The sequence below is a fragment of the Carassius gibelio genome, chromosome B21, assembly GCF_023724105.1.
Source record: "Carassius gibelio isolate Cgi1373 ecotype wild population from Czech Republic chromosome B21, carGib1.2-hapl.c, whole genome shotgun sequence".
Classification (NCBI taxonomy): Eukaryota; Metazoa; Chordata; class Actinopteri; order Cypriniformes; family Cyprinidae; genus Carassius; species Carassius gibelio.
This window is the reverse complement of record NC_068416.1, coordinates 9,499,498-9,517,268: the sequence shown is the minus strand read 5'-3', so window position 1 is coordinate 9,517,268 and position 17,771 is coordinate 9,499,498. Positions and strand designations below refer to the sequence as shown.

Genomic DNA, 17,771 nt, shown 5'->3' with positions numbered 1-17,771 from the left:
ATTTCTGGACGTTGACAGTGCTATATACTTGGCAGTCAATGGGACAGTCACAAGCCTCCCAGTTTTCATCCAAAATATCCTAAATTGTGTTCCAAATACGAACAAAGCTTTTATGGGTATGGAACGACATAGGAGTAAGTGAATAATGACAACATTTTTATTTTGGGGTGGAGTATCCCTTTAAGTTGCTGACTGCAGTTCACTTAACGGCCACTCTACATATAGATTCTTTAAAAGCATGCTTCTTTTTAGTCATGACATAACTTTACAATGTGTTTCACTCACGTAGAGAAGGCATTGTTCTGCTTCTCACAACGGATCCCTTTGCAGTGGTTGGGCTCTTCGGACGCCTTCGTCTCATAGTAGAAGTAGAGCTGGTTGAGGCCGTTGGCAAAAGCCAGCAGCACCAGACAGTAGATGAAAAGGAACTTGAGGATGTCCAGCAGCATGCGGCCGAGAGAGATCTGCAGTGGGCCCAAGTGAGAGTTGGCGGTGAACAGAGAGATGAGACGCAGCGAGCTGAAGATGTTGGCGATGGCGAAGAGAGCCTCGGCGATGAGCGTAGGGTGCCACATCTCCCACTCCACACGAGGACGAGAGCTGTTGTACTGATGGAGAGAGAAGATAAGAGAGATAAATGGAGACAGTTCTAGCTGAAATTATTTACTGTAATAGCTTCTGTAATACTGTAGCTTGCATTAAAATGCCGGTATAAACCTTAAAGTAGGCCACCATTTTAAGAGATATAGTAGCCAGGTACAGAGAGTTCATTGCAAAATCCATCAGGTTCCACCAGTCATGGACGTACTCTGTGAAACCACCATCCCACATCTCTTTAATCTCCACCCAGATGAAGCCTGCAAGGGCCAAAATACAAAAAAAATGTAAATCAAAACATTACAATAACGGCAAAACAGTACAAAAGAGCAGTTCCTCCACTATCACTACATATTTCATTTTAGGACAAAATTAACAAAAAATATTTTGTACTAGTTATTCTTCTGCATAATTTCTTTCTTTTTTTTTCAGTATTTTTCCCCCGGTTCTGCCAGTGTTTAAGAATAAACGTTCGACCTTTGGATACAATTTTTGTTCGTTTAATTTAATTTAATTTAATTTAATTTATTTTTTGTTTATATATATATATAAAAAAAAAAATCTTATCAAAAGACAAAAAATTAAACAAAAAAAAAAACAAAAAAAACCAATAGTGGAAAACATACCTAAAAACTAAATTGTCTCACCCTGTCCCTCAGGGCCTCTAACATGTCCCAAAATTAATTAACTGAAATAAACAAAACAGAAAACAAACAAATGCTGTTAGGCTGCCTAGGGCTCATATTCACAAAAATAAAGTAAACTCTGTTCTCGCTGATTGCACCTGTCCTCCAGACTACAGATCATTTGTTTCAAACCTCCACGTGTGTCTTCTTCTGGGCTTGTGTGTGCTCTGAGAGAAAACCTCAAGCCATTGTGATTGAGCCCTGGTGTAATCAATCCTGAACTGGGACTCGAGATATGATTTCCTCTGCTTTTGTCTTGAGGTCAATAAATTATGATATCAATAATTCATGAGTGTTCATTTACTTCATGAGAGGGATAAAACCATAGCCGTATCTATTTCTTGTGCAGACCACCAGTTTTACTGCTTGAGAAATGAGCCAGCTTAGTAAATATTACAAATCAGCTTTTCTTCATCATCTGAGCTACAATGGGGAAAATATTTATTTGATCCCCATGCTGATTTTGTAGGTTTGCCCACTTACAAAGAAATGAAGGGTATGTACTTTTTATGGTAGTATAATTTGAATGGATAAAGACTATCATACATTCATAAGAATATCAACCAAAAAGTCCAGAAAAAGCACATTATATAAAGGTTAGAAATTGACTTGCATTTCAGTGAGTGAAATAAGTATTTGATCCCCTACCAACCAGCAAGAATTCTGGCTCCCACAGATTGGTAAAGTGTGCATGACGCACACAGATTAGTCCTGCCACTTTAAGAAGTTACTCTTAATGTCAGTTTAGGTGTAAAACATCTACCCACACAATCTGTATCTTCCATTTCATCCTCTCCCCCCACTATGGCCAAGACCAAAGAGCTGCCAAAGGATGCCAGAGACAAGATTGTAGATCTGCAAAAGGCTTGAATGGGCTCCAAGACCATCCGCAAGAAGCTTGGTGAGAAGATGAAAATTTGTGGTGCGATTATTCGGAAATGGAAGAAAAACAGCCACCAATTGGCGCCAATCTGGAGCTCCAAAATTTTTTATTCAAAAAAAGGACAAAAGGGCGGGAGCTGGTTGCTGAAACCACTTGCACCTAGATCGGCGGTGGTGACAGCAGCGGCAATCCACCTGTCACTCTGTCACTTAATGGGGTGGTTGATTTTTTTTTTTTTCTAGGCTTGATTGTGTTTATGGGGTTCAGTTTAATATGTGTTCATGCTTCGTTTTTTTTTTTTTTTAACACATTATTCTTCACATAATTTATCTTTATTCCACACCGATCTGTCCCTTTTCTGACAAACGCCTCAACTTATTGAGACAGAGAGAGAGAGAGAGAGAGATGCAGAGGGGTGACGCAAGGAACAGGATCGAGAACCGATGCTTTAGAACATTGGTTTTGAAACTTGTGAATCCATTAGGATCGTTAGAAGACAGAATCGCTATTCATTTATGAACAGATTTTTATGTGCATCCCGAGTTTTCTCTTCCTCTTCTCTAAAGCAGCACAACATGGCCTCGCCCCCTTTGTTGCATGTTCCCGGGGGCGGGGTTTATCTGGGATCATGATGTAATGGACCCGGGAAGAAGCTTGTCGTAGGCGCTTACCAGCCATTTTTGTATGCATTAAACTGACAGAATTTGAAAAGATGAAATCCGTTTGCATTGAACTTTAAGTGCTGCAACTTTGCAGATATTGTTTATGCTCAAACAGCAACATTACAAACTAACTAACGTAAAAAAAAAAAAATGAAATCGCAATCAACCATCCCATTAATTATGCAGAACCTTTAATATAATTTAAAAGGCTGACTTATAAAAGAATTCGCCCTCCTCAGTTTTCATAAAGGGCATAAAATTATTAATATATAAATTAAAACCACTTTTTGTACCAGACTGTGGACATATTTTACACATTTTTTTCTGAAAAAAGTTGGGCATTTTAACATGGGGAGTCTATGGGACCGAAACTCTTTTGGGGCCAGCCCCTAGTGGCCAGTCGATCAGTTGCAGTTTTAGTCACTTCCGTGTTGGTTTCATGAGAGAGACTGGAAGGTTGCCGCTTGGAGCAAACCTGTTGACCAATTACAACAAACGTCTTAGCTCTGTGCATGCCAACAAGGGCTTCTGCACCAAGTACCAAGTCATGTTTTGCATGGGGATCAAATACTTTTTTCACTCACTGAAATGCAAATCAATTTCTAACTTTCATATAATGTGTTTTCTGGTAGGTATTCTGTCTCTATAAAATGCATTATTGTTAAAATAAACCTATAAAATTACAGACCATTACTTTGTAAGTGGGCAAACTTACAAAATCAGGGAATCACATAAATATTTTCCCCACTTCAAATTTCCACTCACTTTATTTGTCCTAATCATTTCCAACAAAGGGATTAAAAAAAATTCTGCATTAAAGTGTTCTAAGCAATGAAAAAAAACTTTGAAAAGAAGTACATATGTGCAAAAGAAGTTCAATTATAATACTACTGTGCTAAAAAAGTACAGCATACTTAAAAAAAAAAAGCATATTATATATCCTTTATAAAACACTTTAGCGCAAACTGAATGAATGTTATCTATTGCACTCAAATGTCCAAAAGGAGTCTTACCTAGAACCCAGGGTAAGATCATCCACTCCACAATGGTGGGTGGAGGTCCCTGGACATGCAGATCAGTTTGCACAATATGCTGTGAGGCGAGGAGGAGGAGGAAGAGGAAGGTCAGGTAGGAGGCAGTGTGGCAGATGAACTTGATGAAAGGCTTCTTGATGAAGGTTCCCAGGGTGCTTTTTGGAGCCAGAAGATATATGACGGAGAAGACAGGAAAGAGCAGGCCAATGATGAAGCAAGTGACAAGCTTCACGGCCCAGTGACGTCGTCTCCATCCTGGGAACCCATCGTACCACAGTGTTGCCAGGAGCTGCTGGCAGTTGGGCTGAGCTACAAACTGTGAGAATATAATAATAGGTGAATGGTCTAATAAGCCAGTGAAAATCATGGCAAATACATATAAAGACAGTATTCACTATCTGGCATAATATTTGAACTGCATGACATTTAAGCATTAAATGCTCTGACAAGATGTAACAAAAACAATTTCACCTATGATTCTTCTGTAATTCTGTGGTGGTAATTATCATTATATTATATTTTCTTATATTTATTTTCATGCAGTATCAATACTTTTTGTAAATATTTAGGCCTAGTAAATTTTAGAACTTTCATAATTTAAAGAACACTGGTTTAGTCATTAATTATAAATGTTTTATTCATTCATTTATTTAAGATATTTTGTTTTTGCATGGATGGGAACATTAATATTCTGGAATATTCTAGAACTTTCTGGAACATTCCAGAAAATTATGGGTCTAATCATAAAAGACAAAACATCCAACATATATTTCTATATATTTGGACTACTCATTTTTGAGAACTGTTAATACTTAACTGTTGTTAGTTGAGGAGTATGGATGTATCATGTCATGATTTTATGTATTTGTAAAAACAGAAAATTCACTTTTATGAGAATTGGTTTCATGGTGTTGAATCTCATAGATTATTATACAGATGTAATGCAGAAACAAACAACATGTTTGGATCTGTGACGAAGTTTATGTTCCTCCATTATAAAACACTTCGGCCATTATTTGTGACATGTACTCATATATTAACGAAAGGTTATTTATTATTATTCTTTTTTTAACTACTATCTATCCAAAGAAGCCAAGTGCACACATGACAACAAATGACAAATGTTATACACCAGCATAAATGTTGAAAAGGTTTTTAAGTGAGTGAACACCAGTGAGGTTTGACATTCATTATCATTATGTAATATTTTTCCCACAGGCATTTGAGGAGAAATCAGTTATTAAATCAAACTGTCAGAATTTGAGTAAGAAGTCATTTAGTTTTACATTTATCACTGGAAAACATTTATGTAAAAATGACATTACACTTATTGCAAGATCTATTGCCATGGAGTATCTTAGAATGAACTGCCCAAGAGCCCAGGGTTGGTGATTCACAGATCAACCCTTGTGAGGTTGAAACCTGCAACTTTTCCATTTCATTCAGTCCATTCTGCCACACCACCCCAATGCTTCATGTTGTCACAAAATGAGGTTTATATTTTAAGACTGCAGAAAAACCCCACCCAGAAATAGCTCCCTTTTACACAATGCAGGGGTACAATAATGTGCCTGTCCATTATAATTGTATAAATAATATTTCTCAAATCATATTTTTCTCTTGCTGCCTGACCTACATTGCTCTGCATGTTATTATGTTTTATGAAAGGAGCCATTTCTGCTGTGGACTCCTATTAAACAGACAGATGATTCAGAAAGGTCACTTGAACTGTCACCTCTCGTGAAAACATTTTGCAATGATTCCATCAGCATTAGAAACATCAGTTCTTATGGAAGCCCTTCATCTCAAGATAACATTTCTAGGGAAATAAGAAACATTTGGTTTATTTCAAGAAGGTCCTGGTTTAGTCTTTGTTTTTAATTATGCATTTAATTTTTGTCTTTCATTACTTTTTAAATATTTTACTAATTTATCAGTGTTGATGAAAAAGGAGAGGAAAAAAAACAAGGACTTCTTTATAATCAATAAAATGATTGCATGAGGATGACTTAACATGATTCCCACTGCATTTGAAGCACAGCCAAAATATGATACACTTATTAAGGCAACATCATGTAGTGGAATTTAATTTGATGCCTGAGGACAAGACAAAAGTTTAGTGGTAGACACGCCTAACTGACATTAAGGTTGATCAAAACACTGCATTTTAATTTAAATTTATCTCATAAGCTGCTTATAAAATGCTGCAAGCACATGCTTGCACTGACTAAACCAATCCCTGTTTTTGAAGATAATAGTAAAAGTTTTCAAGCTTAAGGTTAACTTACACATCCATGCACTGGAGACTGGAGAGGCTGTGAGCAATAAATAAATAAATAAAATAATAATACGTAAACACATAATAATAATAATAATAATAATAATAATAATAATAATAATAATAATAATAATAATAATAATAATAATAATAAAAATGTAACAAATAAAAATCCATATACTCCACTTTCAAAGATAATAATAAAAAAAACAATCTAAAATAATGAAGTACTTGTGAGAAAGGTGCCTTTTTGGTAGTATCATTGTAGTTAAAGCATCTATCAGCAAAAAAAAAAAAAAATAATAAAAAAAAAACACCGAACCCTTGACACCTTGGATTCAAACCTTCAACCTATTCGTTACCTAACAAGATAAGCAACTGGAATACCACACCGCCACAATTCCAAATGATCATGGTTGTAAAGGATCACTTTCTGCTAGTTAATATGCACTGATAATGAAATATGACTTCTGAAACATTAACTGGTAACAACAACAATAATAATAATAATTAGTAGTAGTAGTAGTATTGTTGAACTACTGGTTTCGTCTGGTCAGAGGAGAACTGGCCCCCCAACTGAGCCTGGTTTCTCCCAAGGTTTTTTTCTCCATTCTGTCACCGATGGAGTTTCGGTTCCTTGCCGCTGTCGCCTCTGGCTTGCTTAGTTGGGGGTCACTTCATCTACAGCGATATCATTGACTTGATTGCAAATAAATGAACAGACACTATCTGAACAGAGATGACATCACTGAATTCAGTGATGAACTGCCTTTAACTATCATTTTGCATTATTGAGACACTGTTTTCCAAATGAATGTTGTTCAGTGCTTTGACGCAATGTATTTTGTTTAAAGCGCTATATAAATAAAGTTGATTGATTGATTGATTGTTGTTGTTGTTGTTGATCAATATTTGTGGATTTATCAAGATTTGGTAAAGTAGCACATTTCAGAATGTGTAAAAATTAATCGAAACATTGTGCACTGTTTGGACGTTGTGGCCTAATGCTTAGAGAGTTTGACTCCTAACCATAAGATTGTGGGTTTGAGTCTCAGGCTGGCAATACCTTGACTGAGGTGCCCTTGAGCAAGACACTGTACTCCCAACTGCTCCCCGGGTGCCACAGGATAAATGGCTGCCCACTGCTGTGTGTGTGCACTTTGGATGGGTTAAATTCAGAGCATGAATTCTGAGTATGGGCAGAGACAGTTTATAAGAGACATGCCACTTCCTCAATCCTCAAAAAAACTATATAAGGAAAACCCGTAACAGCAAAGATGGCAGTTGTGTGCACATGTCCCGCCCCTCCCGCTGGAAAGCCAATCATCTGCTTTTAAAAGTCAAGCCGAGAAACATTTAAGCCTATCGTCTGGTTCCACTGACTTATGCGCAGTTGAGGAACCCTTGCGCATGCGTAGTAAAGGTATAACCTATGGAGAAAAAGGCGTTTTAAACCTTATTTTGGGGCAAAGTCTTTTCAGCGATTCTTTTTTCAGCGATTTTTATCATATTTCACTGCTGTTTCTATACATGCTGTTTTTATGTCCCGGTGACCAGTGAAAGTGCAGTTCTGACTCTCTGCCCATTCATTTAGATAGGAGCTGGTCTTGTTATTCTGAAATAGCTGTCCGGAGGCGTTGCCAAGATGGCGGCCGAGTGGGACGACTTGCCTAAAAGGACTTTGTTATGCGTCACCATACTTGGCTGTATGTCACTTCACTTCTACCTAAGGACCACTACCAAAATTAAACTTTTTTTATCGTATGGAAACTTTGGAATTCATAGATTGGAACTTTACCTTTGGACCAAACTCAGGAATTTTCATGGAAAAGTTACTTTTTGTGCAATGAATGAACAAGCTAAAGTAGATTGTCTTTCATCTCTTTCTTGCATCAGACACGTTAGTAGATATATTTAAAGAATTGTAAACACTTTTAAATACAGAATCAAATCATCAGTTGAGTCAAACTTTATGATGAAACAAATTATTATGAATTTGCAAGAATCACTTTTGAAATCAATCAAAAGCCTGTGAAACGATTTGCTGTCTAACCACAATTCACACTCCTGCAAACTGGATATTGGAGAAATTATACTCAATCTCTTGTCTAAATCTAGGATACTCACCTCTTTCTGGTGGTACTTGATGGCTAGCTTGAGCTTGGCCAGGTCTCTGCACTCTCGGGGGTCCAGCTCCTCGCTGTGGTCATCCCGATGGTTGAGGATGGTCTCCAGCTCACAGGAGCTACGGGCCTGATCCAGCAAGTCTTTAGCAAAACGTTTGCACTGCTGCGACAGCTCCTCGTACTCCTGCCGGAACTCGTTCTCCACCTTACTGAGCTCCTTCAGCTCCCAGCCCAGCCTGAATGCAGTGAGGATGGGATCTTCGCTGGAAAGGGCTATGAGAGAGGGGCTGGCAAGAGTTCTGTAGATGTTTAGACGTGAGCGGGAGTGCCGAAGGCTGTCCACTTCGGAGCTCGATACACACTCCACGCAGTCACAGCGGATCTGGTGTGGCCGCGGGATGGTGACTTTTCGTTGAACTAGGTGCTTGATTATCTCGTAGTTGTTAGTGTGAGCAGCCAACATTATTGGAGTGATATCGGGTGTAAACTCTGAAAACTGTGTGTCCATCATGTGAGAAGGAACCTAGATGAGTGAAATAAAGAGAGCAATAAATAAAAGTAAGCTATTAAGGAAGATGTCAATATTTACAGTCCAATGTACTGTGCTTAGTATTAAAGATGAACACAGTCACCATACAGTAATGAATGTCTGTTGCCATGTCTGTCAGTGCAGTGTGAACTGGCCTTTTAAAATGATTATAGAGACTTTAAGGATCCTTGACCCTGAGATCTGCTTATTGAACAATAAGCCAATTTTGAATCCCTTTTAGTCTGCATTAAAATGGACAAAAGGGATTTATACTATGGTCACAGCTCTAACAAAATCAAAATTGTAACCAGTTTTTACTGTACTCTAGTCTTTTTTATGGGCACTTGAGCTTGGCATATTTGACAATACACAAAGCCTCCTATGCCATCACCCCATTTCCTATATGATTATTGTCTTTGGGTGCATTAAAGCGAAACTATGTACTTCAGATTAGAAATAAAATCCAAATTTTGAGCTGATTTTCAATCATACATGTAAATATTGTCACGGTAGGAGCACAAGACAGACACAGTGGGCGTGGCGTCAGGCCTCGGAGAGGCTTTTATTAACAGAAATCATAAAACAAAGGGAATAAAAGTGGCCAAAGGGGGAAAGTGTCCAAAATAACAGGGAATCTGGTGTCCTCGTCGTGCTGCGGGATTTGTGTAGGTCGGGCAGTGTTCATCAAGGAAGGGTCCAGGCAAGGGGCGGAGTCCGGCGGCCGCACGCGCTCCCCTCCTTGGTCCGGGGCGCGAGGGGCGGCGGCTTCTCCTAGCGGCCGCGTCTCTCTCGTTGGCCGCGGCGCTGGTAGGGGATGGACGGCCCGGCATCCTGGCCCGTCGGCCGTGTATACGGGTGCGGTTCCCATCCGGATCGCGGGTCCGGCAGCTCACGTCTTGGTGGCGCGGGAGTCCCTCAACGCACCCTTCCTGGACCCACGAGGACACCAGTGTGCATGCACGGGGAAGAGACCGGTCTCCTGAGGAGAGGCGCGTTGGGCTTTTAAACAGCGGCGGTAATGAGGCTCCACTTCCTTCAGGTGTGCCCCATCACACGCCGCCAGCCCTGACTCGTCCAGCGCCCCTCCTCTCACACACCCACTCCAGTCGGGAGCCTGGTGAAGGGCGGCGATTTAGGACGGGGTGCCGGTGATAATCAGGGAGGAGGCAGCTGACTCGTCACATTCCCCCTCCCAAGCGACATCCCCGTCATCAGGGCGCCGCCCACACGGGAGTGCTACCATCCTCAACCAGGCTCCAAACGGTCGGAGTGGGCGGGGCTTCCTCTCCGGGCGGTCCTCCCTCTCGCGGCGCACCAGAACAGGGACAGAGAAACCGGGTTTTAGTGACAGTCTCAACCAACCACAGGGTAAAATGACAATGGAAAAGTCACTTACCCCTTGTGTGGCTGGGAGGCTGTCCCTAGTTTTCCTCCGTCCCAGTCTGGGTTCTCACGAACGTTTGCAAGCGAGAGGGAGTGACGTCACCAGACGTTTCCCAACTGCGCTGTCTAGGCTCCGCCTTGCCCGCATTCTCCACCAGTGTCACGGGAGGAGCACAAGACAGACACAGTGGGCGTGGCGTCAGGCCTCGGAGAGGCTTTTATTAACAGAAATCATAAAACAAAGGGAATAAAAGTGGCTAAAGGGGGAAAGTGTCCAAAATAACAGGGAATCTGGTGTCCTCGTCGTGCTGCGGGATTTGTGTAGGTCGGGCAGTGTTCATCAAGGAAGGGTCCAGGCAAGGGGCGGAGTCCGGCGGCCGCACGCGCTCCCCTCCTTGGTCCGGGGCGCGAGGGGCGGCGGCTTCTCCTAGCGGCCGCGTCTCTCTCGTTGGCCGCGGCGCTGGTAGGGGATGGACGGCCCGGCATCCTGGCCCGTCGGCCGTGTATACGGGTGCGGTTCCCATCCGGATCGCGGGTCCGGCAGCTCACGTCTTGGTGGCGCGGGAGTCCCTCAACGCACCCTTCCTGGACCCACGAGGACACCAGTGTGCATGCACGGGGAAGAGACCGGTCCCCTGAGGAGAGGCGCGTTGGGCTTTTAAACAGCGGCGGTAATGAGGCTCCACTTCCTTCAGGTGTGCCCCATCTCACGCCGCCAGCCCTGACTCGTCCAGCGCCCCTCCTCTCACACACCCACTCCAGTCGGGAGCCTGGTGAAGGGCGGCGATTTAGGACGGGGTGCCGGTGATAATCAGGGAGGAGGCAGCTGACTCGTCACAATATAGACAGACATGCTGATGAATACATTTCACAAAGTTAAGGAAGAATGAGTTGTTTTAATGTGTTCATAGTACATAATTTTTTTTTATCTCAAAAGATCAAGGAAAAAGTGATACCTATGAGGCTTTTTATGACCCGCTTCAGATATCAAATGATTCACCCTGAAATCTATACTTTTTGCTTTAAAAAAAGGCCAGTGATTAAATAGGTTAAATACAAACACTTATATTGAACACAAGGCAGTTTTATATAAACTTTTTTTTTATATAAGTATGTTTCTACTGAAATATAAATGGTGGAAATAGTTAAAAGTTGGATTGTTGTATACAAATTGTCTTTGATCTTTCAAGCTGTTTCATGGCACTCAGTGGGTGTTGCAGTGCATCAGTCCAAAATAAATTAAATAAAAAGCACATCCATAAAAAAAGTGTCTTACAAAAATGCATTAATTCGCAACAGGAGGCCTTTGTTCATCCCCCCCAACCTCCAACCCCCGGGAGCCGTGAGAGAGACTTTTTTTAATGGATGGGCGCATTTTATTTCATTTCTTTTGGACTGATGCTCTGCAACACCCGCTGAGTGGCATTAAACAGCTTGAAAGATAAAAGACAATTTTTAATATAACTCCGACTGGAATCGTCTGAAAGAAGAAAGTCATATAAACATAGGACGTATTGAGGGTGAGTAATTTATGGCCTAATTTTCATTTTTGGATGAACTAACCCTTTAAATGCACTGTCATATCAGTACAGCTACATGCTTTCCAGTCAGAAAAGTATGATGTGACTCTCTCTCTGAAGGAAGTCATGCCCTCACGCACCTGTTTCTCACCACTTGGCTTCTTGTAGGATAGCAGTAACTCCACTGCTCCCACCACCTCCTTACGGATGGCGTATAGGAGTGCATCACCCATGTGTACACCATGACTCAACAGCAGCTCCATCACCTCCAGGTTCTCATTCTCAATAGCGATGAGGAGTGCGCTGCGGCCCAATGGGTCCAGGCAGTTCATGTTGATGTTGTAATAGATCTCGGCCTCCTCAAGGGCCTGTTTAACTCCAGCATAGTCTCCCTTCTCAACCGCCGTCAGGTAGGCTCGTTCCTTGGCAGACAGCTCAACTTCCGCCCTCACGACCTGCAGTGGGATGCGATCGCGGTACGGGGAGTTACTGGCTTTGTTGTAGTATAGCTGCGCCATGGGGTTCATGTGGACTCGTTGACATAAAATGACACAAGTCCAGACAAAGCTGTGGAGAGATTGAGCAAACAATCAGTTAGTCATTTCAAAATTACATTACATTTCTTTCATAATTGAAATGCCAAATTGGAACAGATCCAGATGTAGGAGCGAGGCAAGACACTTTTTACTCCAGTTAATATTTAAATTGAACCTTTCTAATATTTCTCAGAATGAAGATATGTTTGAAAGCCAGTTTCAGTATAGAAACAAATATTTGATTTAAAAACAATTGCTAAACATTTCTACTATAAATGCTCTCAAAAAGATATAGCACGTATTTTAACTACATGAAAAAAAGTACAATTCTTTTTACACATTTACTGTATAAAACATGCTGCAACTTGCTCCACCCTGATATTTAAACTTTTTTGTGTAGATAATATACGTGTGTATTTTTTGAAACATTTGGCCAATCACAACACACTGGATAGCTGGCCAATCAGAGCACAACTCACTTTTCAGAATGACAAGCCTTGTAAAAATCAACACATTTCAAAAGCCGGGGTATAGAGGAGAACAATAATGTCAATATGTGGAAAATAATGTGTAACAGTCCCGGTTCTGTAAGTCTAGAACCGGGACTGAAGTCACATTATTTGTCTATTGGGAATCATGTAGTTTAGAAAGAACAGAGGGCCAGTAACAGATCCCTGGGGGACGCCCTGGGTAATTGTAGCAGCAGACCAACTGCCGCCTGTCATTGCGATAATTAGGACCTGAATCACATCAATTAAGGTGAGATGGGAAATATAATTTGTTGATGTATTATTGATGTAAGCATAAACTTCACTGTTTTTTTTAATCGACAGGATCGATTCTAATTGGTATATCCTTTGTTTTAAGGTAAGTGTTAGAGCTGTAATGTCCATTTTAGTAAAAAAATGAATATTTCAGCCTTTTGTATAATATTTTATGTTAAGAATACTTTTTTGAATATATAAGATTGCATACTTGAGAATATATATATATATATATATATATATATATATATAGAGAGAGAGAGAGAGAGAGAGAGAGAGAGAGAGAGAGAGAGAGAGAGAGAGAGGATTAATAAGCATCCTTTAATAGTAAAATAAACTCATGATTAAAACTTAATCATCTAAATTTAAATGTTAATGTAAAAAAATCTCTCAAATGACATGATATAACATGAATTAAACTGCAAAAATTTAACATTTAATAATGTAAAATATTTAAAATCGTGTAAAATTGCATATACAATAATGTGAACCTTTTAAATTAAATGTATATTAATGTAAAACCTCAAAAATGAAATGTAAATTAATGTGAAATGTCTCAAATTAAACATAAAGTTGTAACCTTCACAAAGTGCTTGTCAAATAATTTAAAATCATGTAATTAAAATGGTAATTGTTCGTCAATCACGTGATACATAAATTCCACTTTTAAGCTCAGACCTTTTTTCTCACTCGAACCAATATTAGCACTCTGAGTTGGTTGCAACAATTCAACCATCCTGGCATGAGGATTTGTGGACCTTGCCAAAAGCAAGACAACTGCCCAGTTTTACTGTGATCTAGTCAATTTGAATATCATAAAATTTTATTTGATGCACTTTATACTCATGTCTGTGAGCATTTCATTATTTCATTACAGAAGAACAGAGGCCGTGTGTTTTCCTGTTTACTGTTGTACTTCACACCTCACTGCTTCATAAAAGCTAAACAAGGCATCGATCCAAGTTTTATTCAGCATGTTTGTAGACCAGGATGGACACCTTAGTTCATTAGAGTGGTTTTGAAGTGAAGACCCAATACTAATGCTAACATATACATGGTTAAACAATTCCATATGGAAACAGCACAAAAACTGTCTCTCTGGGTTGCATAAAACATTAATCAAGCTAATGTTTAAGGCCAGTTTCCTTTTTCCTTTCCTTTTATGGTTTGTCAATTTGTAATATTGTACTTTTCAGATCATACAGCTGTCACTTTTGAGATGTCCGTCAGTCACGAGACTAGTAGGCCTGTTGTTTCTACTCCTTATGTTTGGAAATTAGACTCTACCGGCGTTAAACATTTCAAATCAAATCAAAAGTACTTTTCCGAGTTAATTGCCAGTAACTATCATAAACTTAGAGTACTATTCAGCACTATAAATTATCTGGTCAATCCAAGTGAGAGAGTTGATGAGTCTTTGAAGATTATTTAAACATTTTGTAAACATTATGACAATTTGATCTGAGATTGTTAACTGTTTTTGGATCCTTCCGGTCCTACTCTGCTATGTTTACCCATTTTGAGCCAGTATCTTTGGTGACACTGAATGAGATTGTAGGTCAGATGAAACCCACCAACTGTCCTCTGGATAGTATTCCATCATGGCTATTGAAAAAGGTCTTAATATTATTAATTGGCCCAAGTATTCTTTCTTTTTTTAATGATAGCCTGTATTCTGGTTTGATGACGTTGTCACTGAATCATGCTTTTGTCCAGCCACTTCTTAAAAAGCCAAATTTCTGTTCTGTTCAAATTGTTCTGTTCTGTCCAATTTTAGACCGATTTCAAAACTTCAGTTTTTATCTAAGGTTTTAGAGAAGACTGTTCTTAGTCAAATACAGAGTTTTTTTGGATCAAAGTTTTGTGTTAGAGACCTTTCATTCTGGGTTGTTAAAAGTGCTTAATGATAATTTATTCTGTGGTTCTTACTCTCTTAGATCTCACTGCAGCTTTCGATGTGATTGATCGTGGGATCCTTGTTTCACGCTTTGAGGAAGTGGCAGGTATTCAGGGTACCGCTCTTGATCTAAAGTGGTTAAGATCATACCTATCGAATAGAAGTTTCTCTGTCAATTCAGGTCAGGCATTTTCATCTTCTGCTCTGTTGATGTGTGGTGTTCCACAAGGATCCATTTTTGCCCCTATTTTCTTTTCTTTATAAATTTTTACCTATCATTTTTATGCAGATGATACGTACATTTATTTGCCTTTGAGGAAAAATCATATAAATGCTCTGCTCCTTGTGAATTGTTTGAAGGATGTTAAAGCCTGGATGTCAGCTAACGTCTTAAATTTTAATGAGAGTAAGACAGAACTTGTTTGGTTTGGAAGTCCTAATGCACCTGAACTGTCAAATTTAGGTGAGTTGACTCCTTTTTGTAAAACTGTGGTCGAAAATCTAGGAGTATTATTTTATAATACTCTCAAATTCGATAAACAGATAAATTCATTCTTTAAATCTGTTATTTTTGTCATTTATAATTAGTGGCGAAGGCTAAACCATTTCTTTCTTTTAAAGATTGTGAGAAGGTGATCCATGCCTTTGTGTTTGCGAGGCTCGATTATTGAATTCATTGTATGTGGGTGTTTGTCAAATGACTCTAAACCATTTGTAATTACTACAGAATGCTGTAGCGTATTGGTTTCCACTTGTATTGTCTTTGATGCTTTATCTTGTGTTTTGATACTGTTTCTGATACTTTTGATTTCTATTCAGTTTAACCATATTGTTTTATTTCCTTTAATTTCATAACGAAGGACGTTCTTGAAAGTTTATTGCCATCTGTTGAATGCTCCACAATCTAAAGTAAGTTTAATTGAACTAAATGTTTACTTCCTGTCAATAGTAGGTTTACTTTAAGTAACAATGATTTTGTGAAAACAAAGCACTAACAATGTGTGTGTTTATAGAGGGAGTAAGAGATGGATATTGTTGCTGCATATTTCAAGAACTAGGAATTACTCATTAAAAACAAACAGCAAAAGCTGAAATCTCTGGTGGGCAATACAGACCTCTGCCTCCAGCTATAAATGGAAGCTGAGCTGTTTTTAAAAGAAGAACTAGCCTAGCACTTAGATTCTGACATTGCGATGGAATGCCAGAACTTGACAGAGAGAGAGAGAGCTAGAGAAGCAACGTGCAAGCTCAAAGAAACATCCCAGAGGGATTGGATTCATTGATTGTGTTCCATGAGCATCTGCTGGCATTTAGTGTGAACACATATTTAAGTTCACACTGATCTCCCATAGCAGCTGTGTGTTTTTTCCCTCTGTCTCGCTTCTTGCTAGTTTACTGCAGTGGAGCAGTGATTTGGAGATTATAAATGTTGAGATTGGTTTCTACAGCACTCAGGTTTCCTCCACTGGCCTGAATCATATATCGCTGACAAGAGATCAAAGAATGAGTATACACAGAAAAGCTTGCTTTTTTCATATCATTTTGGTTAAAATGTAGTGGGAACATAAATGGTTTTTCAAATATCTATGTCAAAATACCAAGTTATGAAAGGAATCATCATGGTTATATTGATGCACTTACAATTTATTTATATGCATTTAGCAGACACTTTTATCCAAAGTGACTTACAGTGCATTCAGCCAAACATTTTTTATCTAAAATGCATTCCCTGGGAATTGAACCCACAACCTTGCGCTGCTAACACAATGCTCTACCACTTGAGCCACAGTAATGTTAAATCCAATTTTACAATTGTATTGCCTTGAGAACACTATAAGCATTAAAGCTTAAAATAAAAAGACCTTAAACAGCTTAACATCTTATATAATATGAATGTTTTAGCAGAAGAATGAATTAGGAATAAATGATTTATGAAATCATACCCCTCACATTGTTTTTTGTTTTTTTGTTTTTTTGCCACAAATTACAAAATACTAAATTTATATTAAACCCAGAATATATCTTTAAGGGAAAAGCAATGATAAAAAAAAGAAAAAAGAAAAAGAAAAAAAAAAGTTGTTAAAAATGTCCATACTTGAGCTTGTGAAAGCTTTTAGAGCGACAAGATTCAAAGCTTTTTGCACCCGATTTCAGAGTGCACAAGATCATGTAAGTGAACGAGATTATATGATAAAGTCCTTCATATTAGTCCTTCATAGCACATTGGGCACTACTTTATAGACTTGGAGAATAGAACCATTTAAATTATGTAAAGATGTTGTCCCTTTAGGAGCACATACAGTATAGCTAATTGTAAAACTTAAATAATTTAATAGTTTGTCATATAGATGTGGCTTAGTTTGGGATATGTAAGAGAGAATGATTGACATATAGTTTAAAGGGGTCATATGATGTTGCTAAAAAGAACATTATTTTGTGCATTTGGTGTAATGCAATGTGTTTATGCGGTTTAAGGTAAAAAAAAAAAAAAACACATTATTTTCCACATATTGACATTATTGTTCTCCTCTATGCCCCGGCTTTTGAAATGTGTTGATTTTTACAAGGCTTGTCATTCTGAAAAGTGAGTTGTGCTCTGATTGGCCAGCTATCCAGTGTGTTGTGATTGGCCAAATGTTTCAAGCGTCTGACAGAAATGTTACGCCCCTCAACATATACTATTATGTCGTGTCCTGGTGAAAACACCGTCATGACAGGACAAAAACAATAAAAAAAAACATTACAAACGAAGCAGTTGTTGCATCCAGTGGGAACATAATTACTGATTATAATGACTTATACTGTGTTTTCACACGTTGCGTTGCATATTGCGATACGTAAACATAAAACCATGACTGCATTTGTGATTGGAGAAA

The 17,771-nt window shown here is 39.0% G+C and overlaps 1 protein-coding gene across 1 annotated transcript in view; it reads right to left on the bottom strand.

The window, feature by feature from the left end:
* The window catches only part of LOC127985399 (short transient receptor potential channel 5-like), a 38,371-nt gene that overhangs the window by 14,959 nt on the left and 5,641 nt on the right, over positions 1-17,771 (bottom strand). Inside the window, exons 2-6 of the mRNA XM_052587403.1 lie at positions 11,839-12,265; positions 8,268-8,789; positions 3,842-4,178; positions 718-857; positions 286-608 (exon numbers count right to left, since the gene is read on the bottom strand). Of these exons, the coding sequence (XP_052443363.1) occupies positions 286-608; positions 718-857; positions 3,842-4,178; positions 8,268-8,789; positions 11,839-12,225 (1,709 nt within the window). The 5' untranslated portion in view covers positions 12,226-12,265. The remainder of the gene's footprint in view (positions 1-285; positions 609-717; positions 858-3,841; positions 4,179-8,267; positions 8,790-11,838; positions 12,266-17,771) is intronic.